Source organism: Osmerus eperlanus, chromosome 6 (genome assembly GCF_963692335.1).
Source record: "Osmerus eperlanus chromosome 6, fOsmEpe2.1, whole genome shotgun sequence".
In the NCBI taxonomy this organism is placed as follows: Eukaryota; Metazoa; Chordata; class Actinopteri; order Osmeriformes; family Osmeridae; genus Osmerus; species Osmerus eperlanus.
In genome coordinates this window covers 10,687,636-10,714,428 of record NC_085023.1, presented here as the reverse complement: position 1 = coordinate 10,714,428, position 26,793 = coordinate 10,687,636, and the positions used below count along the sequence as shown (strand labels likewise).

Below are 26,793 nucleotides of genomic sequence, written 5' to 3'. Positions count from 1 at the left end.
CTGGGTCTGTGGCTGATGGTCTTGTAAATAGAATTGAAGGCTGTTGGACGCTTCTTTGGCAGGATGGTGGGTTTCTAGAAGGCTGGATATCGTGAGCTTTCGAGGGGACATCATGTCCTTGTCTGTCCCTTGGTTCCCGGTGTCGGGTGGCGACGAAAAAGAGAGGAAGAAACTGGACAGAAGGACTAACTGGACCTGGACAGTTCAGGTTAGTTGATTCAAGTTGACAAACGTCTTTAAACAGTTTCTACAATGTTTTCCACATTTGCAATGTTACAACTGTGAGTACTGAAGGTAGCTGGCATCTGCATTAACAGATCATTACATTTAAACCTACACTTGACGGAAGCTTGGAGACCATTTAGAGTCTGGATAAGCAATGACCCGTATCATCATCCACCCATGTATGTTAAGTACATCTTACGCCAACACTACACTTTCATCCCACTAACCCAGAAAGACCTAGCTGGTTGATCTTACATTTTTCCTGTGGTTGGCTTAACAACCAATCAGGTATTCAACTGTGTCACTGAGCCATGTGAAACCCAGTGAGAAACCCAGACATACTCCATCAATCAAGTTCTTTAGTCTACCCAGGTTCGTAAGACTATTTGCATATTGACAATGTCTTCATCCTACACCTAAAAAATACGTAACTAAAAGGGGGCTCCAGTACTTAGAGTAACAATGTTTAGTTTCAGCCTCCCGAACGTCTGTCGTTGTGTCCGATCACCAATTCAAGACCTTATCATGTGGCAAGAGCTGTTCTAACAAGCCCCTCCTCCCGCCCAAAAACGATGTTGTCATCCTGGGGAAAGATGAACATTTCAACTGCTGCTGTGGAAATCTTGGGAATTCTCGGATGGCGTGAGGGGTAAGACACAAGTCTATATCTGTTGAGAATGACGTCCAAAGTCCAGATCGTTTATCGCTCTGCCAAGAACCAGCAGGCTGAGGTGGACTGAAGTGGACTTGGTGAGGTGAGGCTGTAGCTATGGGCTGGGGATGGATGTGAAAGGGAATGGTTGCTGTTAAACAAAATGGTCGTCAAATATGTCGTCTCCATCCTTAAAGCTTCCAACGAGCGGTGGTGATTGGATGGCTGACGCAGGTGGTCCTGAGATGAACAAACCGCGGGTTCACTTGATGAGCTGTGGTCTTAGTGGAAAGCCAGCGACTATTGGCAAAAGATGCCTCTCATTTGACGAGACAAAAACATCATTCATGTTTTCCTACTCCCCAATCTCCAGATGTCATGTTAGATATCAAGAGTGAGAAAAGGGGGATTTGTGTGGCATAGTTTGGTTTCTTGTGGCTTTGCATTAAGGCAGCATAGCAGACACACACACGCTCACGCACACGCACACGCACTCGCACACGCACACGCTCACGCTCACGCACACGCACACGCACACAAACACACACACACACACACACACACAAACACTTATCTGAGACTTCATGTCTCCACATGGATGATATACCAACATAGCTTGACAGTGCCACAAACGTTCTTTATTCCTGTGACCCTTAACGCCACTCGTGAAACTATCATTGAGTGTGCAGTGCAGCCTCAGATAACTTTAAGATGGATGCATTTTAACTGTGTGCCAGGCCATCTACAAAACAACAGCATATTGTAGTACCATTACGGAAATCTAATGGCTTGGCTGGATTAAATACAATTACTATTTGCGTTCCAAAAAATAAGTGAATTCCTGTTTGTTTGTTTTTCCAACTGTAGACAGAAAACAATGTAATACCAAAGTGAATAAGGTACAGTGGTACAAAATACAAAAGAAAAAAGACAATTTCACAAACACCACAGCTCTCACCACTAGGTGCCGAGAATCACACTGGAGTGCATAGGTGGTGTCATACAGCATGCATCACAGAACATGCAGTGAGTCAACACGGCATGTCACTGGGTCAGGTCAGGTCAGGGAACATTCCGGAACACACACACACACACAACAGAAGAGACGGACAGCTCAGACAGCAACAGAGGTCACACACCAGCCATACTGCTCTAATCCTTACAACCAGTGGCAGTGACATACTGTGGACATCAAGGTTCAAGTCCTTGTTTGAGTCATCCTGGCCAGACCAGCCAGAGTGTCCAGTACAGTGCTTTGGAAACATGGAAATAACCTAAATACAGTCCTGGAGAACCACGTTTCAGATAGCAAACCTTAAAAACATTTCTGTACCAAGAACGACAGGCTGAAGTACTGTTACAAGATGACTGTGTCCACATTTTACTGTGGACCTTTATTACTGAGGACATTTCAATTAGTCTAGACCCAATAGACATATTAGAAGCCACGTTTTAGGTTTAAGGGTGGTTTTGCGCAATAGCTCCAATCACTTGAGCCCTGACTGGAAATGTTTTATTCATATGCATTCTTATATATTCAGTTAGAACTATCAGTTTGATAGTTATACCATCAAAGATCACTTTTACTTGGTCCTCTATCCCAAACATGTGTGGGCCCGTCTCCAGACCACGCCAGAGGCGACAGAACACCGCGTGTTATCTGTTTAGGATTATCTACCAGATTAGACTGAGAGTCCACAGGTCTCCACACCTCAGGAAGACTCATGTCCTCCTGGGCCGGCACAGGGCTCACACACAGGAGGTGTGCGCCAGGGGTTCAGCCAGGGTCTACGGCAGTCTCCACGCCAGCCTCTCCGTTCCACTCGGGGCTAATGGAAACCATGGAGCCGTAATGGAAACCACGGGGGCCAACGGAGAGCTTACAGTACGCTTGTCTTTGTGCCATCAGCGAACGCGGTCCAGAGTTCTGCCACGGTGTTGCCGAGCGCACGCTACACTGAGCAGAGCAAAAAAAAAAACTGCCAAACTAGCATAACTCAGACGGCCGCCTTTCACGTCCAACAACCCACAGAGGCATGGGTCCGTTCCTTTCAAAGTGCCATGAAGTAATAAGTAAATTACGAGTTCCTAACATGTCCCCTTTGTTTGTAAATATCAAGAAATAATTTCAGTATCGGTAATGTAATTTCATTATATATCTTTTTCTTTCTTTTTCTCTCTCTCCAGGACATCTGTTTGTGATGACAACGGCGTAAACCATGTACCAGACATGCGAGACTTAAATAAACCATCATGACTAACGTGTTTGTGTACAGTAGTGTCAGGATCTGGTACTGCGGGCTGAACATTTAGAACAGGCGGCATATTTCGACGGTAATGCAAAGAACGTGGTACCGCTTCGTGACCTGTGAGGCAGGTTAACTGGATGCTGTTAACCTCTAAATGCTACCACATGTACTGCATGAGCTCTATGCACGGCCCGGGCACCGGGGGACGGGGGGACGTGGGGGAGTCGAGAGGGCTGTCTGCAGTTTTGACAAACCCTTCTCTCAACACCAGGCACGGGGGAGGCGGCCGCCAAACATAACATTTCATCAATCTTGTCTCGCCGACAGCGCGGAACAATGGAGGTTTTCACTCTGGCCTTTCACTCTTCGCTCCGCCTCGGACTCGGAGGATCTGGCCTCCGACTGGGACACTGACAGCTGGGGAAATGGACAGGCGGGGGAAACGATATCGAGAGGGAGAGCGATGGACGGAAAGGCCGAGAGGGGAAGAGAGACATGGGGAGAGCCAGGGAGACGGAGGGAGGGAAGGCTACACTGAGCTGGATCCACTGTGTTAGGTCGGTTTTCTGATGACCAGTAGGGTTTGAGCCACAGGGACAGAGCACGGAGGTGTACTGAGCAGCCCTGTAGGAACACACACACACACACAACACAACACAACACACGGCTGCATTCAGGACATACTCTGTCTGGGAACCCACTCAAACAGGTCATAGCCTCTGAAGACAACCACTACTGCCACACAAACAGTTAGAAACCAGGCGGGCACCAAGAACCAAGCGGGCGATGCAAGCCAAAAGCAAATCGAGAGCCTCCAATGGGAGCGAGGCGTCCAGCATTCAGGGTGTGGGAGCTGACTGAAGATCAGGGCCAGAGTCATGTCAAGCAGTGATGATGCTAGCTGTCAGAGCCAAGTCACATAGTGATGATGCAATGGGCTGGCAGTGACAGAAAACCAGAAAGCTGGTTTTCCTCAGGGTAACCATAGAATCCATGGATGGAGAAAGAGCCAGCGGATCTCAGGCCTCAGAGAGCATACCAGAGATGATGCCACATGAAGAAAACAAAAAGCATGACATGCAAACGGACTCAAGCAAAATGAAACAAGAAAAGAAATTGTATCCTGCAACGGTCATTGAGATTGATGATGCTTTTGAGACCACCAATAATAATGCACTTGCGGATTTAGTCTTTTTTCAACTTTCTTGTGGAGCTTAAAAACACTTTTTTTTCATCTGAGTAAATAGTAGGGATTTCATGACTAGTTCATTTGCAATTATGCATCGTGATGCAAATTCATCCTTAGAAAAGCGAGTACAATTTGTGGAGGGGCTCGATCACTGGATGGTCTGAATTGGCTATGGGCACATTTAGCAATAGACACAACAGACTGTAGATGGCTATATACACTTAAAGATGATCACCCACCACAGAGAAATATATGTCCGCTAAATATATACAGTATAATGTAGTCATGAAAGCTCTAGTTTTGAGAGGAAAATCAAAATGCAGCACATAGGATGTGTCAAAGAAAATAAGGGAAACAGAACAGCACACAAATGACTTCAGGTAAGCACTGAGAGAGAGAGAGAGAGAGAGAGAGAGAGAGAGAGAGAGAGAGAGAGAGAGAGAGAGAGAGAGAGAGAGAGAGAGAGAGAGAGAGAGAGAAAGAGAGAGAGAGAGAGAGAGAGAGAAAGAAAGAAAGAAAGAGAGAGGAAAGACATAGCGCAAGAGGCAGAGTGAAGCGTGAAGGAGCAAGTGGGGGAGAGAGAAAAGAAGAGAGAAGGGAGGAGAGATTGTAGAGGGATGGAGCAAGAAGGAGAGAGAGAGGGAAGGGAGAAAAGACGGAAAGAGGAAGAGGATGGGAGAAGACAGGAGAGGAGAGAGTGTGAGGGAGGGAGAGAGAGAGAGAGAGAGAGAGAGAGAGAGAGAGAGAGAGAGAGAGAGAAGGAAAGAAAGAAAGAAAGAAAGAGAGAGAGAGAGAGAAAGAAAGAGTAAAGGGGCATGGACATGTGTCCAAATGGCCAAGGTCTCCAGTCACGCAGTGTGACTTCCCATTTTACTTTAATATTCTACACAGCATTGTGTACCGACTCCCCCTCCAACACTAAACCTGAGGGGGGCGTACTTGAGTCACATAACCACACCTTGTCTGGATTTGGACTTACTTTCTGCCTCGTGTCGAGTTATAACTCCCTCCGTATTTCTTCCGATTAAGGATGAGAGCAGCAATTTCTGGCACGTAGCGAGCAAACATGGCCTACATGCATGGAACAGAAACAAGAAAAGGGCATGCAGAGAGGGTTCTACCGTGGACAGGAAACAGCAGAACCATCAGGAATACTTACTTTCTCCCATTAACCGCACTATAGGAACCACCATATTTCTTGCGGTTTCCTATTAACTCTATGATTTCAGGGACGTAGCTGGCAAACATGGCCTAAGGAGAAGATAGGAGACAGAAGAAAAGACTAAAGAAGAGACTAAGCCATTGAGAGGGTGGAAGGGGAGCTGGCGCTTAAATCCAAACAGATTTCTGAGGGAGATAAAAAGATATTGATTTTAACCATACCAAATAAATATGCAAATGTGGAGAGAAAAAACTGGGGGGTGAAAGTGCCAAAAAGCCTCTCTCAAAGTTCCCAGACCTACAGTTAACAACGAGAACCAAAGGAGAGATTGACATATCTACGTTCCAAATTGTAATCACTAAAAGAAAAATCGTAATTTCGGGGGAGGAAAAAAAAGTAGAAATGTCTTTCTTAAGGAAAAACAACCCCAGTTTTTAAGGGTCATGGGTTTGGGGGGGAAAAAGGAAAGCATAAAAATTGCCACAGCTGACAAACAGTCAATCTGTGCTAGCACCCAAGGCATCTTGGTTTAGCGGAGAAACGGGTAAAAATACCTATGTGCCATGTTTTGTCCAACAAACACAAATGATGTGGCAGGTTGATGTGAATAGGCCAACCTGATGGTCCACAGCTGCAAAACACATTAAGACTCATTTGAAGGGCTAGAAAATGAGCTGGATGCATTTTGCAGAGATTAGCAGCCTGTTCTCCTGACAAGAGGTACTGTTTAACTTCTGTCTAAAGTCAAAGGGGCTGGGGCTGGGTTCTAATAATCATATATATCTTACTGTATGTATCCTTGTTAATTTTATGCCATCTGCTTAGCTATTTTCTTGTCAAATTCTTGGAAATCATACACGCACACATCTGCAATTTACATGGCTATGCTATGATATAAACTACAGAGTTACTCTGGCTGTACTTAGATGCCTCTCCCTTTAGGAGGTGTCTGAGGTGGGGGGGGGGGGGGGTGACAGAAAGCAACTAGTTGTGGAAGGGGTGGAGGCTGCCGTTGCCATGGTAACGTTCAGGCTGGCCTTGGCCTCATCTTCCTGCCACAGTGTTTGTTGGAATTGTGGGGAGGGACACGAGAGGAGGGGGAGAGTGTGTCCTGAAACCGCAAAAACTGCTTTCAAGAGAACGGCAACAATATTATCAAACTATAGCACACAATACTTTACTTATACTACTGTTCTACCTCTTTAACACAATGCATATCCTATTGAGGGCAAGGGGACATGGGAGTACAGTACCTACATACTACAGTACACAGATACAACACAGTGGGCCAATTTAAGCACTGTATCATACAGTACCATAATACAAGGAAACATTTCTAAACAGTTCTTTGTAATATTTATTTATAATATAATATATATATATAACCACAAGAAGTTTGACGTTTCTTTATATGGCGTCTATTTGACAATGGGATATATACGGTGAAGATGGGATCAGGCAGGACACGGGAGGGGGGAGGGAAAAGGAGAAGGGGGCAGAAAAAGGTGTTTTCTTTTACCAAACCACCGAGGATGAAGAAGACCATGAACAGGCGTCCCAGAGTGGTTTTGGCATAGACGTCTCCATATCCTACTGTGGACATAGTGACCATCAGCAAGTAGACACATTCCCAATATGAAAGCGACTGGGAATTTTGGAAGTTTTCCCAAGGATCCCCTGAGTTTTCCACCTAGAATGAGGAGGAAAGGGGGGGTGGGGGTATTTTTGATGGGGTACAAGTCAGATACACGTCAGATAAAACCGGTCTTTGGTGCACATTCCACGCACGCACTTTCTTAGATTCCACCATTCACGCACGCACACACTACCGGCAGCCTTTGGTATACTACAATTAGTGCATAAGAAAGTGCTACTGAGGTACAGGTTAGATTGAATCCAGGCCTTAGTCTTCATGCTTTTATTCTGAGATGACAGGAAGCACTAGAGTCGATCTTGGGGTTATGCTACCCTCTAGTGGTACTACTGTTCTCCTGCATGCTAAGATGCTGTACTGGTTCGTTCTGTGGAGCCATTGACATAAATGTACTGGTACTCTGAGCCGGCAGTTGGCAGAAACAGAAAGAGGACAGATGTTGATCTGCGTTTTATGTCAAAGAAAAAGAAAACGAAAGAAAAGCAAAGAAAGAGCACCTATGTCTTCACCATCACATGGAAACACCCTTTTACTACCTAGTCCAAAGACAATCCCCAGCACCCCTCCCCTTAGGTGCCAGCACACCAGAACCAGGATGTGGGGGGCGGGAGGGGGGTGATCAGATCGCCACACCCTCTTTCCCCAGTCCTTCCAAAGGCCTTTTCCGATCCACCCACATCCAAGGAGACAAGGGGAGCTGGAGGTTGTGTTGGGACCAGATTTAGGAGTTCTCCTCCTTTTCACTTTGCCCAATTAACACCACCCCGGACCCCTCCCCACCTCCACCCACCTCCCATAACCCTTTCCCGCCCGGCAACTTACCAAATGTATGAATCCGGCAGCTGTTAGCCATGTGCTTATGAAGATGGAACACAGGTTCACCAGCTTGATGGAATTGCTGGGTAGAATAAGAACCATAAAACTCTCTCAAAGAGATCCAGACCAGTGGAACAGAAAGAAAATGTAAATGGTTGGGTGATCTAATCTACAAGGTGACTTTATTATTGTTTTTATTACTACTGTTGTTATTATTATCTTTAATTATTGAATCCCACATGGCCTTAAGAGGGCTCAGAAGGTACTTAGTCTAAGCTAGGCAAATGTGGGACGAGACTTTTAAAAGGGAGAACAAAACAAACAAAAGGGTTTTATGAAAACAAAGATGAAGATAAACAACTAGTGACAGCTGGGGTTGCGGGGGGAGGGGTCTAGTGGATTTCTAAGACGTACATTATGTCATGACAGGCATTGAAGAATGGCATTTTCAGCACCCTAACCATCACCTGAGTCTATATGCGTTTGTCAGGGCTGCCTTTGTGGTAACTGAACTCTGCTTATCACAGTCTCTTTTCTGCTCTGTATCCTTCCTTCCTTCTTTCCATCTCTCTGTCTCTCACTCACTCACTCTCACTCTCTCGCCATCGCACGAAGCTGTAAGCCCTGTCCCTGTAGATGCGGACCAGTGACCAGGTCCTGCTCGGTCCTGGTGTGTTGACAAGGCTGCCTGGGTAACACTTTAGTTTACAGTCCACTTCTACCCTGCTGGTAGATATCAATGGTACAGCAATTAGATAGCTATAACAAGTCATGCTAAAGACTGATCCGTATAACTATGAGCCATTGTGTACCATTGGAATCACCTCGAGTCTGTGGAAGAGGCGGGCTCTACCGGGTTTGACACTATAAATTAAAGTGTTATGGCAGCCCTTCGGACCGAGAGCAAACCTGAGACCGAGCCTCTATGTGCGCTGAGTTCTGTGGTGCTGTAGCTCTGTGGTAGTGGGTGGTGGAGGTGGTGGAGGAGGAGGTGGTGGTAGTCGTAGTGGCGGATGGATGAAAGCACAATACTTACCTCGTTTTTAAGATATTCAAAAACTGTAAAATTTCTGAGAACTGTATCAATCTCAGTGCTCTCAGGAATCTTAAACCTGTGAAAGAGGGGAGACGACAAGAGAAGTGAAGAGAAGAAAAAAGAACAGAGAAGAAAATAAATCAATGAGATCAATCAAGAATTGAATTTGCTGTTGATGCTGAAACAACCGTTTTCCGTAAGTACGTCAAATGTTTTCTAATCAGAAGTCTGAATATAATGTAGTCTGAACCCATGCCTGGATCACTGACACCTGAATCACTGACACCTGAATCACTGACACCTGAATCACTGTAGTCAAGAACAAAAAGAATCTGAACATAGTCTGAACATATTGAAAGCTAAACACACTGAATCTGAATTGAACACACACTAGGTCTAGACACACAGTGGCTCAGCTGCAAAATTCCAGAAATGAACCAGGACCAGAACATCATGCAGAACAATGCCACCTGTCAGAGAGAAATACATGTAAGAGTGTCTGAACACGTCCCAATTCAACTGAATTGTCTTGTTGTGACTAAACTGGAGTGGAAATACGGTTTGGCCTACATGCAATACATGTGATCCTGTCTGGTTCCAAAATGAGCTCACCCAGGGATTATAGAACAATGCAACATTTTACATAATACTATGTGCTGATCCTGTGTGTGTGTGTGTGTGCGCGCGCGTGTGGTTCCTATGGTGCGCAGTCACTCTAGAAAAACTAGTAACAAGGGTTCATAGGACGGGATCATGTTGATAAGATTAACTTCACCTCTAATTACTTTTTGTCTGAGAAAGATTGCACAGATTTTTTACTTTCACACGACATGATATAGTGCCATTGCTTGCCAACATTAAAAAGCACATCTTAACGTCACAATAAAACACAACGAGAAGCCTATATTTGACCAGGCAGTTGAACCTGGGTCCGCTTCACTTCCTGGTTGCCAATCATAATTCTGCCTTCAGACAGAGAGCCCTGACCCACGACAACCCAGTGGAGCCCAACACAGATCCAAGTACAGTAAGAGTGACATCCGGACCCTCCACCTCCACACACAGTCGAGAAAGTATCCCCCAGACCGGCTTTTCTTACCCCAGCTGGCCAGTACTCGCATGCAGGACCAGAGAGACCGGTGGAAGCCCGTCTGTCTCTCCTTGGGGCCCAGCCCCGGTCTGTGGTGCACCTGTCTCACCCTGTACCCGTTCCGAAAGAGCTCGCCGCATGACTTCTTACGCCTCCAGGCGTCCTTGAGGACGTCGGCGCGAGGGGCTCCCCTCAGACCTCGGTACATGAGAATCTTACTGGATATCATGCTGTACATCAAGGTCACACCCACTGGAGCAGACTGGTGTCTCCTCTACACTAGAACTTTAAAAAGATATGTTGGAGTTGTAAGTATACAAAGTCCTCACAGTGATCTCTCTCACCGTCTCTGCTCGATGAGCGATGCGTAAAATCAAATCAGATACACTGAAAACCCTACGCCACAGCAGATACTGAAGAACAACCGTCGCCCTATCAGAAAAGGACGTCTGCGGAAGCCAGTGCCCTTCGGTCCGAATGCAGTGGCAGAGAATCGCTTGCGCATCCGACAGACAGGAACCTGTTATAAGCCTGCGTGTGTGTCGGCTAGAACAAACCCAGACCATGTCTGTCATAAGCTGAGAGGTGCTGTACAATGGGAGGGCAGCTTGATTGCTCTTAATCTCCTAGGTACCTCCAGGGAATCATGTGAGGTCACCCCACCAATACCACAGCCCATGCAGGGCTCCAGAGGTCCAAAGGTGAGGCGTGGGGGTTTAGATGGAATCAGAATGATAACAAAGAGAGGAAAAAAAGGAGATTGCAGTTGGCAACAATAATCCAGTGAAAACTAGGGCTATGGCCTCACAGAATGCCTTAGCCTGGTCTGGGGCAATACTGCTTAATGTTATAAACATTATACTATTTATTTAATGCAGTTATTTACATTTAGTCATTTAGCAGACGCTCTTATCCAGAGCGACTTACAGTAAGTACAGGGACATTCCCCCTGAGGCAAGTAGGGTGAAGTGCCGTGCCCAAGGACATCCATCTGACCCCCCCAGTTATCTTACTACAGAAATGTTATAATATATTTCATATACCTATATTTATTATAACATACTGTAATATATAGTCTAACACAGTGGTCTTCAACCCTCGTCTTCAGGGACAACTGGCCTGTATGTTTTATGTGTTTGCCCGCTACAACACGCCTGATTCAAATAGATGGCCGTTATCAGGCTTCTGCAGAGCTTCATAAAGACGCATTCATTTGAATCAGGTCTGTTGGAGCAGGTAAACATCTAAACATACAGGGCAGTGGGCCCTGAGGACAACTGGTCAAATGTATGGCTATATTAAATATAACTTGCAATAAATACTTCTCATAATCACAGGAAAGCTTCAAGGTCAAATGGGTGTTATCTTGTTGATTGTCACAGTTGAGCTACAGATTATTATGCAAGTGTACTTTTGGCATCCCAAAACCATCTTTCCATTGACAGAATTACATCAGAACTGAGGGAGGACTGAGAGTGTGTGTGTGTGCGCGCGCACACGTCAGCAGGAAGCACAGATGCTGGGAAATTGTGAATGAGTTTCTGGCCTGTTGACACATGCATACTTTTATTTGCGAGAAGAGAAAATCTCTTCTCCATAACATGCCAAGGCACACACACTATACACACACACACGCACACCAGATGTTGATTTAGAGAGTCTCCCTGGTGTGTATAATGGTTATTTCCTTGAGAATCTGGAAGTAGAGGCCAAGCCCGCTGTCACGTGTACTGGCAGGCCAGTCATCCCAACTGGGATGATTCTATCAATCAGCTGTCTGGGGAGGATTCTGCAGGTCTAACTCCCACAGTCAACACTGCCAGGATTACGGTACATATCCACCCACCCACACACACACAAACGCGCGCGCTCACACACACGCACACACACACTCATAGTAAGAAGTACATCCACCCAAAATACATGAGGCATGTACATTAAAACAGCTATATTGGACAAAGACACGTGAGGCTCTGCCACAGTAAAGAGGCTTAAAGCTTCAGAAATTCTGATTCCCTTCACCCTCTGTAGACAGAAGCAGAAGGCGGCAGAAGGCAGAAGGCCGTATGAGGAGGATGCACACATGGTACAAGCATGCCAGCTTCTGTAAGCCTCTTTGAGTATCCAAAAGCAAGCAGCAGAGGGAAAAAGAAGGCAGTAAATTTCACTTCCACTAGGTGGCAGTAGTATTGTTTAAATGTGTGTACTGTTTGAAAATGCAGCAGTCTCCTGTCCCTTCCTACATAACTATCATTCTATGGAGGATTTAAACTTGACAACTGCTATAATGCTGCTTATACCACAAAGATAGCATGTATGTTGGGTTTATCTGTCAAACTCTAGCCCTGCTAATGCAAAACATGTCTGATCAGATATTGCAAAAAAAAAAAAAAAAAGGCTTAGGAAAATAGATTTCATAGTTGGTTCTAATAGTTTTTTAAATGGCGTTCTTCAAAGCTACACCCGTCTTCTACCCATCATCCCAGTCTACCTCTGGGTCCTTGGAAGGGAGGCTTAATTGCCAGAGCAGGAGAGCACCCGGGCTTACTGGTAGCTTCAAACGGCCGTATGCTAATCCACCACAGCCAGGGTATATCTCTCAGGAGAAACTCACTTCAAGGAGTAGTTGAATACTATTCATTTCTATTCCCCGGGAGCAACTGTGGTGTGCCCTTGTACATTCGCTGCGTACATTCCTCAAACCTCTTAATCAGTGTCAAATTTGCCAAAAGCACACAGGAGAATAGAACTGGGGAGGTAGGTCGTTCCTCAGGCGTAGAGAGAGTGGGACTTCCATAGGTGGAAGGTGACGAGGTGATTGAGGGATCAGGAGTTCTGCTAGTTCTGATGGGTTGTTCCCGCTCCGGCAAAGTCAAGTGGAGCTTCGCCGGTGCAGAACTGGGGGTCCTTCTACTCAATTACCAGGTGGAACCGCGTGGCCTGACACACGTGTGTTACCCGGTCGTTTAGCCCCGCTGGGAGAGAAGCGAATACATTAGCCTGCAGGGAGGGGGGGCGGGGGGCGGGTTGGGTTCTAACAAACTCATGTCTTCTTTCTGAAAGACCCCAGTAACTAAAAAAGATTTGAGAGAGAGATAGAGAGAGAAAGAGATGTTGTATCAACAACAGTCAGTGACCGTGGGCCCGTCTCGACTGATTACCTTGAAAGCCTGATTAACGGTGGTTTCGACCTCCTTCCAGCAGAGCGTGGAACGTGATGGCAGAGAAACCGTTTGTCTTCAGGAGCACAAACACGTCTGCCGCATGTCAAGCGCAGAGTCAAAGACATCCCCTTCGATTAATACTGGCCTGGTAAGAGGCTGTGTTCATCAATCTGATAAGAGTTACGAGATACATGACTTCTCACTCCCAACATCATTCTTCATGTTGTCAATCAGTCATTACTCCCCAACGTGACCATGTTATTTACCGAGAAAGGCATGTGTACTCTATATAAATGAGTACACACTGTATCGTACGTATGTCCACTTTGGGTGAAGTACTTTTCTCACAATTTGAATGCTGTGTTTACTGTACGAGGTCTTGGGGCGAGGGGGTTACACACAAATACTCCACCCAAGTCTCTCTCTTCAGGGAGATATTGCTTGCACCCTCCCCCATATTTCAAACACTGTTTACACCCCCTCCTCTTCTAGGGTTGTAGTAGTTTTAGTTTTCAAATTTCAAAAAACTTTCTACACACACTTGCCATGCCATCACGTACTGATGAACACATCATGTCATGTAGACTTGCTGCAGGTATTAGGTTTTACACATGCTCCATAAGCAAACTACCACACCATTAAAGACTTTTCCACAACCAAATACCAGATGACAAAGTCTGAGGGTATTAACTTCATCTGCTGTTCCTGTGAGGAGACTGGGTTTGTCTCATTAGCATGCCCTGTTTGAACAAAGGGATGATGAAAACAGCAAGAGAAAAATAAAGAAAATACATGACAATGGATTGGAGGGGGTGGGGGGGAGAACAAAATTAAAACTAGGACATCTCTAAACAATAGTTCAACAGCTCCAATTTCAACACGTCCAAAAATAAGGACACCTCCCCATTCTCTGCTGCAGTCGATATCCATCTCCTCTGTGCCTGTGTTTACAGAGAGCACCGCACAGCTAATTATTCACTGCAGCATGACGCCGACTAAAAGCACCATTTCGGTCTCTTACATCATCTCCATTCACACCCATGAGTGGGAGACGAGGGGAGCAGGCGACCCGAAAGCACCTTCATGTGCAACGCGGAGATAGCTAACGCTAACCGCTAGCAGCTGACAGAAACCACAAGTCACTGACGCTTCAGGGGGAACAACCTCAAGGGACGAGCTTTATGGAGATAAAATATTGAGAAAGCGGGGAAAGAAATTGCCACAAAGCAACCAGATATCCATGGCTGTGTTGATTTTCCGTGTCCTTCGACAGCAGAGTTGGAGACAGCCGAGATAACAAGTCGATAATAGGACGGTTCCTCCCTTGCGACCGGTGTCGGGGGTCATCTATAATTCTCTACACCATGTGTTGTAGTCCATCTGAACAGATTGTCTGCCGCGTTTTGCTATCAGTATCGTGACAGGCAGAGCAGATGGCTCTCCTCTCTCCATATTAATATATATATATATATATACACTGTAAATATATATATAGATTTCCATTACAGTTGGGACAGATTGCCCACTCAATTGCCCGGTGACAGACGTGGTGACCCTTTCCTGTGCCAAGCAAAGGGCCTGGATGGTGGAAACGTTCTGTACTCTGACCAGCAGGTGGGGAAAGAAGGGGGACAAACAGCTTACTGCAGTATCTTTGTCATCAATGCCCCCACCTTGTTTTTTTGTTGTTTTTTTACATCAAGTCTGTCTCCAACTTGTCTTTGACATCAAGTCGCTCCGTTCCCTCCCCACACGCCACCGCCATCACTCCCGGGTGCCTCGACATATGCCTGCCGAAGATCCTTCCTGACTGGCCGTCACTGCAGTCATATGACCACCGATAAATAATTCACAGCGACCGAATGTGACGATGACGTACGGCTGCCTGTGCGTGACGACAATGCCATCAAGACACCAAACTGTTCTGGGAAAACAATTGGAGCTGCTTCTCTTCATCGAGAGGTTGGTGCGATTTAGGCCAACACCCCGAAATGCACTTGCGAAAGTAGGCCGGCGAACAATCCAGGCCAAGGGTGTTTTCCTGGCTGATTCTACCAGGGAGAGTTTGTTCCTAAGTATGGGTTGCTCATTGGATGGCAGTTCTGAGGGTCGAGGGTTAGGGTACCCCAGGTTCTGCTCTCCACCTCAGCTTTGAGTCATGACATTCCTGCTTTGTCCTCTCCTATTGCTGAGTCTACGGTTGGCCTGTCCGTGCCTGGGTCTAAGGCCTGAGTCATCTCCAGCCCTGTGTCACTTTCACTCCAATGTGTGTGTGTGTGTGTGTGTTTCCTGAAACAACAGAGGAGCAGAGCCCTGTCACTTTCAATGACGAGCGAAAGTTGATTCCTGCCCCAGGCCAAGCCAGCTCAGCTCATAGAGGGCATGCAGAGAGAGAGAGAGACAGAGAGGGGGGGGGGGTTGAAAGAGAGCGAGAAAGAGAAGTAGTGTGAGAGAGACAGTGAGAAAGATGGAGGTGAATAATTGAGAAAAGGAAGGCAGAGCGAAACAGCGAGAGTGAGAGAAACAAGGAGAGGGGAAAAAGAGACTTACCAAGCCAGCTTCTGTTCAGGTACACAGACACAAACACCGGAGGAACAGTGAAGAAGTCAACCACAGAATTGACCTCCAGCCAGAACCATAGCTTGTCATTGGCTGCTATGAACTGTGGTAAAAAAAAAAAAAAAAAGTTTTTTGAAAAAACAACAACAACAACAAAAACATTAAATATCATCAAAATCCTACTGGCCCACAGAAACACAAAAATAGCACAGAAAATCAGTGTTTATAGTTTTCCTGACATATGACATATTTGTGAATTACTGTCAGTGTTTGGAGTCACGTGGACGCCAGGGAGCGCTAAGCAGCTTATGAGTTTATTTATTCATTGAGGATTTTCTGTGGTTAGGTTTTACAAATGGAGTGCTGCTCTGGCATCACATTATGTCAGCATTATAACAGTAGAATCAACATGAGAAGATCAGATGTAGGTACTGTGTGTGTGTGTATGTTTATGTGCATGCGCATGTGTGCATGCAGGCTAATGTGCTTACCCGCAGACCAAAGTAGAGGAGGAAGAACACGTTGAACGCCATGTCGATCTGTAGCGTGAAATCTTTGTAGAAATTCTGACAGGATTCTATAGGGCTGTGGAGAGACAGCAGAGAAACATTGTTAGCGATGCTTTCATGTTGCCGTGCTGTCAACGAACGATAAGAGAACGCTGAACATCTGTTTCGATTTCAGAATACAGATATCGCCATTGAGTGAAATATAATGAGTTCAATTAGTTTATTAGTGCATTGAAAACCTACGTTAACCTAAAAAATTCCTACAGCATAGTGGAGTAGCTAAAATGGTGCCCCTAAGAAAAGACAAGAGATGAAGACGGCCATAATATGCTCCCTTATATAATAATAATCTATCTTTAAGTCTGACCTGGGATTCATTATTAGAGGAAACGGATGCATTTAACAATGTGATAATGTATGCAAAGTACTGTGTCGTTCCTTATCCAGTTCCACTGTGTGTCTGCGTTCCAAATTAGACAAATGAATGTGTTCTGGTCGAATGAACAGCTCATATGGTAGGAATATTCAGTGGAGGAGTGTGTGGAGGAGGGGGACCTATTGGAATGTATAGACTGTAGACTGCCAGCTGTCCATGAAGTCAGTCAACAGTGAAAATGTGCCCCTATTCGCCATGAAAAACACACTTAAGCATAAAACACTTTGACAGCTACATGTGACATGTATGATGGGGGTACGTTAAAGTTCCCATAGGACCAACTACAGGCCATAATCCTCTTGCTATGGATGTACTATGAAGCGCCTTAATGGAGACTGGTGCTGTGGGAATGATTTAATGGATTAGCAAATGGGAGATCCAGTAGAAAACTGATCGGCTGTGGTGTGATCACTAGATCTGTTGGCTTGACTGATGGTGCCCAGGGACTTGTCTTGGACAGTAGTGTGTGTGTGTGTGTGTGTGTGTGTGTGGGGGGGGGGGGGGGGGGGGGGGGAATCAAAATGGATCTGTTTATACAATACAAAAAACTGTGAGTGATTGAATTAGGTTAAAGGGCAATTCCTCATGAAGTACTATCAGACTCTTGACAGAGGTTAATTTGCTACTGACCCTTCCAAGCATTTTACATTGATCTGGCCTCATTTATTTACCAGTCACTGACCCTCCTGTTTTATCAAATAAACACAAGCTCTTCTCCTGTCTGGCCCCCCAATGGTGGAATCAACTCCCCACCTCCATCAGAGACACTGACTGTCTCCCCACTTTCAAGAATAGGCTCAAGACGCACTTGTTCCGGGAGTACAACGGCACTTAGGAATGATTGGCTGGACCTGATGTTTCAGGATCACAATGACTCTTATTGAGAGTCTTGTTGCTCTTGTTAGGTAGTTGTAACTGACTTAAAACTATTGTACTTGCTGTGTAATATATTTTTGTTGCTTACTTTTTTCCCACAGGTACACCCTTGCACTTTTGAGGTTCATGTTGTGAAATTGTTTAATTGTAACTTGTTCAACTACATGCTCTTGTGGTTTTTCCCTTTGGGACTTATTTAGTTTTCACAATGTATGCTTCATGTTTTTACCCGCAATGTTTGGGTTGTTATGATCGGTGACCTATGCACTTTTGTAAAACTCTCTTTTGGAAGTTGCTCTGGATAAAGTGTCTGCTAAATGCATAAATGTATATGTAAACAGCTTTAAGAACAAAAATAAATAAATGATAGCCTTCTGTGAATCACATGAAATGCATATACTTGTTGTTGATTAAATGTCATAGTTATTCACCACGTGTTGTTGGTTAGTCTCTTAATCAGAGATATAAAAACATGCTGTGTCACCAGAAGCCCCACTGAGGTTGTTACCCTGTGATAAACACCACACACACACACACACACACACACACACACACACACACTTCAGACACGCTGAACATAACATGTTGCCGGGTGGGCAAATTGACAACTGTCAGGAACTGCTCTGCCCTCATTCTGTGGTGGAACTGACTGGCTGTCATTTGACCTGAAAAATGTTCAACACAGGAAGAGTTCTGAGACAGTAGCACATTCTAGTAGTGTAAACAGTGAGACAGCCTTGAGGGGCTGAAAATTCACTCAAACCGGCCTGACACAGTACGGTTCTGTCCCCAAATCCAACAGCAGTCAACTCTCCTGTCTCTATACACACTGGCAATGGCTTTGGTGATGAAGCTGACAAGTAACGCTTGGCCAAACTAAACAACAAATTGGCAATTTGGCGTTTTTGGCGCGTTCAGCTCATCTGTGTGTGAGTGAGTGAGTGAGTGAGTGTGAGAGAGAGAGAAAGAGAGAGAGAGAGAGAGAGACAGTGTGTCTGTGTGTGTGTGCGTGTGTGTGCGTGTGTGAACGCTATGTGTAAGACCTCACTTCCACAGTGTGGATTTGAAGGCCTGACTCCTGGTCTCAATGTCACTTCACACTCTGAAATCACATGGGATCCACGAGCCACATGCTGCCAGTGCCCTAGCAGAAAATAGATCTGCCCACTGAGGTTCTTATTACCCAATAGCAGCCTAGGCTTGGCCTGGGGCACACTGTTGTCCTCAGCAGTGACAGAGAGAGGCAGGAGGGAGGGCAAGAGAAAAAAAAGAGAAAAAGACTAGAGAAAGAGCAATATGAGGAGAGATGAGTCAGGGGGTGAAGGTGACAGAAAGAAAAAGGAGAAATAGAGAGAGAAAGAAAGAAAGAAAGAAAGAGAGAGGGAATGAGAAAGATGGCTTGAGAGACGGTAGTCAGTGTGAAGGAGGGAAGAGGGAGGGACGGAGAGAAGTGGGGGAAGGGAGAACGAAAGGACTCTCCGGGGCATTAGGCCATTTTTGAGACACAATCTTCCCCGGCTGTATATAGCACACAAGGCCTGTTCTAGGCCAGATGGAAATTGCCTGGAGATTCTGGTGCCTCAGGTTTGAACTCTGGTCATCTTGTATTAGAGTTGGCGAGGCGCTTCGGTGCACTAGTTCCAATAATGTTGACAAACTCACACACGCACGCACGCGCGCGCACACACACACACCCATGCATGCACATACACGACACCAGCCTGAGGGGCAGCTGTAGAGCCAGGGGAGGTGGGGGGGTTCTATTTCAGGACAGAAATCTGTCCTCACATTAACATCCTCAGCCTGTGAGGGATAGCTTCTTCTTCCAGGAAGCTTACAGTGGAGGTGATGACGGCGTATAAATAGCTCCACACCTTCAGTCAGCAAGCAGTAAGCAACCTAGCACTACGCCATAGCCCGCCGCTGACCTTCGTTCCATCCTGGAGACACACCAAGGTTGTTCTCACAACAACATCAACAACCAACCACCACCTGCTACGCTAATACTGCCCACTTCATTGCCAGCTCCTGTGTATTATGGTGGTGTGAGTGTGTGTGGGAAAGAGTCCTGCCAGTACTGTACTGTGGGAGTACACACTTGTCTGTGACCTCTCAGCGCCCCCTCTCCCCCAAGAGCGTAATGGGCAGGGGAGGAAGGGTGGAGGAGATCTGAGAGAGGGGCAGGTTAGTGCACCAGTGATTGATTGATAGGTCAAGACACCATTACTAAAATAAGAGTGATTTAGCACCGGCAAGGGCACCAGACAAATAAAAACCTTCCCAGTGGAACTAAAAATAGCTCCTCCATTTTGACGTCCCCTAAGTACAGCGCTGAACAAGCGTCACCCGCGGGGCTGACAATTGTAGCCACTTATCCGCCCTGGTTCTCCCAGAGCAGGGTTCCGTGGGCTCTCGCGGGGCCACGGTTGAACGTACAGGATCCTGCTACTTCAGGAGCACACGTCCCTCATTCGTACAATACAAGCAGCGCTAAGGGACCGCGAGGTGGACGGCAGCAACAAACGCCACCAGCATTTCCGATTTTTGACGCTAGAGTGAACGTCCTCAGAAAGTTCCGAACCACATACTTTGAAATGTTATTTTAGGAGGCACTGCAGTTGTATAATGTCATCCTGGCGCTTGTGGAATATTTGCACTATAACTGGCCAAACTAATTCTTTGTCTGACATCCTAAATAGTGTGGTAGTATGAGTATGGAGCGAACTGCAAAATATACTCAGCTGAAATGTAGTTAAGACGCCACGAGGCACAACTACATGCAGTGCCTCATTTCCCTTTGAACACAAAACCAGTTAAGGAGATAAAGATCCGTGCATATGTACCGGTGTGAGCAAAAAAAAAAATTTAAGTGGGCCTTTCTTATCGGAAAGTTGATTAAAGTCTTCAAGCAAATGAAGTCTGGCTTCGAAAAAATGCTCTCTGTACTTTGTTCAGGCAATGTCGAGCCTACATTTAGATTAACTCTGAAGAGGAGCCGGGCCCAATTCGCCACGCTTCTCAATAAGGAACCAGCGCCTCCGTCTAGAGGGGGTTTTGGGGCGGGGGGAGCGTTGCACAGCCACTTCCCCAGTGTGAATAATTGAGGAAGTACTGAAGCTCGCTTTGCAGGGAGCTGGAGGGGAATTCAGGGTGGGGGGGAGGATGGAGGGGTGCCCAACATAAAATCAGCCCGGCGTGCCCGACAACACCTGAAGGGTCACGCAAAATCCCGTCAAGACTGTGCTTCAAACTGTCCATGCTCAAGACTCTTCATTTACAGCGCGGGGATTCAAGAGACATAGGAAATATGAGAAATGCATCGTTAAATCCCGACTGCTAGCTTATTATTTAGAGTAATTAGTGTGATGAACTACGGTAGTCAGTCCTACTAATTCCACACAAATTGGCTAGTTAACTTCCATCCCACATATTCCATGTTTCATACACCTAATTCTAAGCTATCGGTAGAGCCCGCAGCAGTGCACGTTAATCACAGCCTGATTAGCTTGGTGGTTAGCCAGGCTAACAAAATGCTATGAGGTCATGTAGGTGCTGAAGCCCTGGTAGCCCAGGAGCAGAGTGTGTCGGGGCCTCCTTCAGACCCTGCCTCCTCTCAGACGAGGCCCGGGTATTAATAGCAATTAAAACCTTCATCACTGTCAGAGGGAGCAGGGGAATACTCCCGTCACAAGGCCCCACTATCAGGTTAGGGTTAGGGTTAGTGTCCGAAATAGGCAAAGTCTGGCATAACAGTGGAATGGGATTCTTTTTAAACCTGCCCAGGGACCAGGGAATACAATCTGATGTGTTCTACTGGCTGGAACAATATCAGGGGAGGCTTATAAGGGAACTGTTAACAGGCATTTTAATAGACAAGGTGGGCTCATCAGCAGGGGTGTAGTTTTGGGGGTCTCTGTCTTTACACCCCGGCACCGTAGACACCGCACACACACACGCAAGCCGACACACACGCACACTCGATTTATCCTATCCTTCACCACCACAAGGTCTGCCCTGCCAGCCTCCCAAGTCGGCCATATTTCTCACCTTACCCCATTAATAAGTCATTAGCACTGTTTCTTTTTCACTGCTGTCATTGATCGCTCGAAAGACTCTAATGACTGTCAGAGGCAGGCACCATCCTGCTCGAGCCCTGGCCAATCACACAGCCATCTCATCCCCCATAAAGTTTGTGTCTGTGCGTGTGTGTGTGTGCATGTGGGTTGTGTTGTCTGTGTGTGTGTGTTTGTGCATCTACGAGTATGGGGCGTATTGCATGCCACCGGTTTATCTCCAAAGGGCTCACTAGCGCCTGCACCCGCCTGGGCCATATCAAACCTCTGTGAGTGTATGGAAATTGCTTGCGCGCGTTCAACGGACACACGGTCGTTACGCGCGTCACGTGGGTGTCCACTCATGTCAGTGTGAATAGATCACTGTGCACAAGTCTGTGTGTGTGTTTGGTGTGTGCAAGTGTGGTCATGTGTGTGCGGTTATGTGTGTGTATGCGCAGAGGACGCGTGCACAGCGTGTGCGTGTAGCGTACACACCACGTGACGTACGCCACAAATTAGCAACACTTACGCCACTTGAGCACTACGTCTAACTGTTTGATATATATGCAGGCATGCGTACACAGGCAGGTGTTATTCGTGCTCCGCATGTTATTAGGCTACGCAGTACAACAACACCTGTGCACACCTGCCCGCCCAGCGGAAAAGAGAACAACATGATCTGGGTAGTCCTTAGTCGCTTGCCTTGTCTGGTGTTAGGCTACTGCCAACTAAAGAACACAGCGCAGACCCTTATCTTCCAACATCAGAACATCATTCGTATAGGCTAGGTTACCCGCAATTGGCCACAACTAGAAGATGCAAGACGCAAATAATAACATGGTGGATGCGAGTCCAGCCATGGCTTGTTTGTTTGAGGCTGTTCATCCGAGCGATTGTAAACACGTCATGGCACAAAACACATTTCGGACCAGCGATCCCTTGATGTAGCCTAAATAGCTTAAGCGTCGAGACGTGCAGGTGCTTGCAGGGCTTTCTTTGCTGTGCCGGCATGTCACCTATGCGCAGCACCAATAACGCCCGCCTATACGCACGCCTTATCAAATGTAATATGATACGCCTGCCTATAAGCACGGCTCGTTAGCCATGAAACTGTCAGGCGTGGTGTTGATGTGACTTTTGCTACAACTCGCCAGAGTACACGCACTAGCGGGGGACGCGGCGAATGCACCGCGTGCATGCCACGGAATACGACCCATAGTATGCAAGTGGGATGTGCGTATGTGTGTGTGCACATCTGTGAGTGTGCGCGCGCGGGCGTGTGTGCAGGAGCCCATGGAAAAGCGAAGTAGAGCAGTAACAAGGGCATCCCTTAAAGGAGGGCCTGCTAAGTTGCTGTCCTACATACGGCCCATCGTCATTTGTTTTAAAGCCGCAGAAAAGAGAGGGATGAGGGATGAGAGGAGGTATTAAAACAGACCAGGATTTGGGAGGAGGGGGGGGGGGGGGGACACAAGCACAGTATGCTCCAAATAAAAATAGGACCCAAAATAGCATCAGCTTTGCGACACATTTTGGATCGCAGAATAATACCAAATAAAACAAATACAAAAGAAAAGAGATAAACGGGGATTATCACATTTTCCGTCGTACGCGTCGTCGGTGTCTCTGGGAATCTGACCAGCTGCTAAACCTCCACTTCTCAACTCATGCTTCCCTCAGCATGTTTGAAACGTCCTACATCCTACTACCGTACGATTCCTTCAACACCAAGTGGACACCGCAAGTGCGCCACTGTGGGAAGCGCATGGGAATTCCATCCGTCTACAGAGAGAAATGGATTAGGGATTCACCCCACCTGGTCCGGCCGTGTGTTTCTGAAGCGGAGGAATCGAAACACTCCGCTCGTGAAAAGAAAACACCCACCTGGTGCAAACCTGGAGAGAACAGCTGGAGGAAGGCTGCTGGTTGGCCATCACTGAGGAATAGTTTTTCTTCTTTTTCCTGCTTAACCCCCCTGATCTTTGTGTTTGTGTGTGTGTGTGTATGTGTGGTTATGTGTGTAGACCTTCCCCTGGGGACTAGTCTTCTCTACTGATGCATACATAAAAGCCCATCTTGGAGGATCTCCAGCCTCCTGTGCAGCCCATCTCCCCACCCGCCAGCCTGTCTCCCCCGCCCAAGCGCACACAAGCCGGCACGTTCTTATTGACCGCTTGCCACCCTTCGCATTACCGCAGGGAACGGACGGCTAACGGGGCGGCTAACATCACCGTTTGGATGTCTTTGACGGCTTTTCCCTGGCCGGCCTTGAGGCCGAGCGGGTCCGGCCCCTCCACATGCCTGCCGCGCGTTCATATCTCCTCAAGCAAACGACTGCAGCCCCGCGCTCAAACGCGTCACGTCGATGAAGAGCAAAGCGCTGAGGAAAGCGCAAGCGGGAATACGCGAGGACGCCCGTAAAGGCCTCCACATTCGCTGCAGTAATGGCCGGCCATTAACAGGTGACCCCCCTAGATCCGCTTTGATCGATGTCCTCGATCGTTAACATTTCCCCCTCCGCATACGGAGGAAAAGGTCATTTGAAGAGCCTTTGCGCCGTTCAAACAGGGGAGGGGGTTGGGAATGGGTGTGTTGTTCGCACGTACGCACACACACACACCCCATTCTGTGGAGGTGTGAGGGATGTAGGAGAGGACGGGAGAGGCTCCAGCTGTTGTAGTGGAAGTACGGCTGTAACTTGATTGGCTCCCTGTTGTGGGGGGGGGTGAAAAGCCCTTTATGTGGGAAGTGAACCAGCTCTGGCAGGGGGGGGCATGTTTGGGGGGGGGGAATGATAACACAAGAACAAGAATGACAGAAAGCCTACTGTAGAGTGAATGGCCCATTGCAGTCTAGGAAGACCACATACCCATGGAAACAGGAAACCTTGCACATGCAGATACATACAGTATACACCCACACTTCCATAGAGTATCACATCAAAAGGATGTCGGGAGGAATGTTGATGGCCAGCCCATTGTGTTTACGTGTTCATGACAGCATAATGGATCCTAAACACAGCTGCTCTCAGTGCTACAGTATGACAGTCACATTGATCCGCCCCTCTGCTTATTGATTGGCTCCATGCCCACTCAATCACTGCTGTGTCACCTTGCAGGTGTCAGCCCAGGTGTCAAAACAGAGCTGTCACTCAAGTCAAGGTTGCTAAGGTGCCACAGCGAGGGTGTCAGTGAGTACTGATGCCTGCTGACCTCAGACAAGCTGTGGTACAGGTACTGCAGGGTTTCTCCCCAACTCCCCTGACCCACACGTTCTAAGGGATTTACAAACGTTCATGTTGGAAAGACCTTCCACTCCCACATTACTTTTTGTCAGAAATACGCCATGTCAGGTTGTCAGAAAGAGGGGGAAAGTGGGAAGCAAAGAGGCAGGTGAGAGAGGTAGAAAAAGGAACAATTCAACGTGTGTAAAAAAGAGAAAAATTCAAGAATTCCTACAAGGGCACATCCACACCGCCCAGTAACCCAGTCCAACAAAGACACTAAAAGTGTGTTGAAAAAATTGCCTAAAACCACTGGTCTAAAACCAAACATATTTTTTATACCATACTCGTATAAAGTAAATGTATACACACTCATTTTCCATTTCAAGAGCTCCTGTAGTCTGCTCTCTGAGCACGTGGGTGTGGGTCTGTAGGCGTGGCTGTGGTTGTGGGGGTGGACATGCAATGCTACGGCTGGGTGAGAGCCAAACGCCGCAGGAGGGGAGGTTGACGGAGCCCCCTCACACAATGCACTGACAGCTCGCCAGGCTTGGTTACCATAGAAACAAACACGTATCCATTGACAACATCAGCCAAAGTGTGTGTGTGTGTGTGTGAACGTGGGTAAAACAACAGTTACGATACTTACTCAGAAGAGTCTATAAAGTATATTCCAAGGGCCCCAATGCTGAGCGCAAATACTAGCACCACCTGGAGAGAGAGAGGAGAGAGGAGAAAGAGAGAGAGAGAAAGAGAGAGAGAGAGAGAGGAGAGAGGAGAAAGAGAGAGAGAGAGGGGGGAGAGAAAAAAAACCTATAAGTTTCATAAACGCACATTAACATAAGAACATGAACATGACATGACATTCATTCGTGGTTAGCTAAATAGGCCAACACTGCTCCTGTGGAAAACAGGAGTGCATTAACCATGTAATGATAGGTTGTACTGAGACTCGACCTGTGTGTGGCCACGGTAGGGGGGCCAAGGCTAGCTCGAGCACATTACCGGTCTGTAGTCACCTGTAATCAACCAGTCCCTGGCCTTACAGGCACAAAATATTTTAAAAGCCCAGGCTAAATAATGGATGCTGGACTTCATGTCAGTTAATATGTCCTAGTGAATGCACACATTGTAAGTAAAGTCGAGCACCGTACATAGAAAACGGAAAGAAAAAACACACATTTGTAAACCAAGCTGTGCTTGGAGAGGAGTGATTGCACATGCGATTGTAACCCAGGGTAACTAAGGGCTTGTTGTGTCAGCATAGATATCGAGTGTTAAAGTCTCACTGTTTAAGGCCGAGTCAGGGGTTAAGTTAAGGTACAGGGTTTGTCTTTACCAAACAATCAGGTCCATCCACATGGCGTAACATATGAAATGCTGAGAATTTACTATAATTGTGAGTCAAGTTATTTAAAGAAATGCAGGAGATTATTACAAACTTAATCCATATGTGGAACACATGATACTCAAGTAACATACTGAATAACAATCACACATTTTCAACCTGATTTATTAATAACATCTCCTAAATGTCATCAAAAAATCTGGTTGAAAATTTGTGATTGTTATTCAATATGTTACTTGAGTATCATGTGTTCCACATATGGATTAAGTTTGTCCAGGCAACCATATTGAATTGGAACCCTGTCATGAATTATGTGGGGGGGGGGAGGTAAAAATCATATCAAAGTTCTGGTCAAGTCAACCCCATAATCCATAATACTTTCTAATCCCAAACAAACCTTGATTTACATTTTGCCCAGTCAAAAAACTAAGACTTTCACATATAAAAAGGAACTCCATGATCTCCACAGAACAAAGTATAGATGTACATATTGGCGTAACCCTAACCCGCCTTGGCAGAACAGTCTCAATCAAACTGGATTTATACAACG

At 46.5% G+C, this 26,793-nt stretch overlaps 1 protein-coding gene across 13 annotated transcripts in view; it reads right to left on the bottom strand.

Moving 5' to 3' along the window:
* Window positions 1-26,793, bottom strand: part of LOC134022149 (calcium-activated potassium channel subunit alpha-1a) — a 114,918-nt gene that overhangs the window by 38,686 nt on the left and 49,439 nt on the right. For 9 of the 13 annotated variants that reach the window (XM_062463424.1, XM_062463425.1, XM_062463426.1 and 6 more), the window contains exons 3-9: window positions 25,545-25,606; window positions 16,288-16,381; window positions 15,788-15,899; window positions 8,984-9,059; window positions 7,954-8,029; window positions 6,997-7,167; window positions 5,295-5,386 (exon numbers count right to left, since the gene is read on the bottom strand). In XM_062463424.1, coding sequence (XP_062319408.1) covers window positions 5,295-5,386; window positions 6,997-7,167; window positions 7,954-8,029; window positions 8,984-9,059; window positions 15,788-15,899; window positions 16,288-16,381; window positions 25,545-25,606 — 683 coding nt within the window. Of the gene's footprint in view, window positions 1-5,294; window positions 5,387-5,474; window positions 5,567-6,996; window positions 7,168-7,953; window positions 8,030-8,983; window positions 9,060-15,787; window positions 15,900-16,287; window positions 16,382-25,544; window positions 25,607-26,793 lie in introns of all 13 variants that reach the window. The other 4 variants (XM_062463423.1, XM_062463429.1, XM_062463432.1 and 1 more) reach the window with 1 other exon arrangement.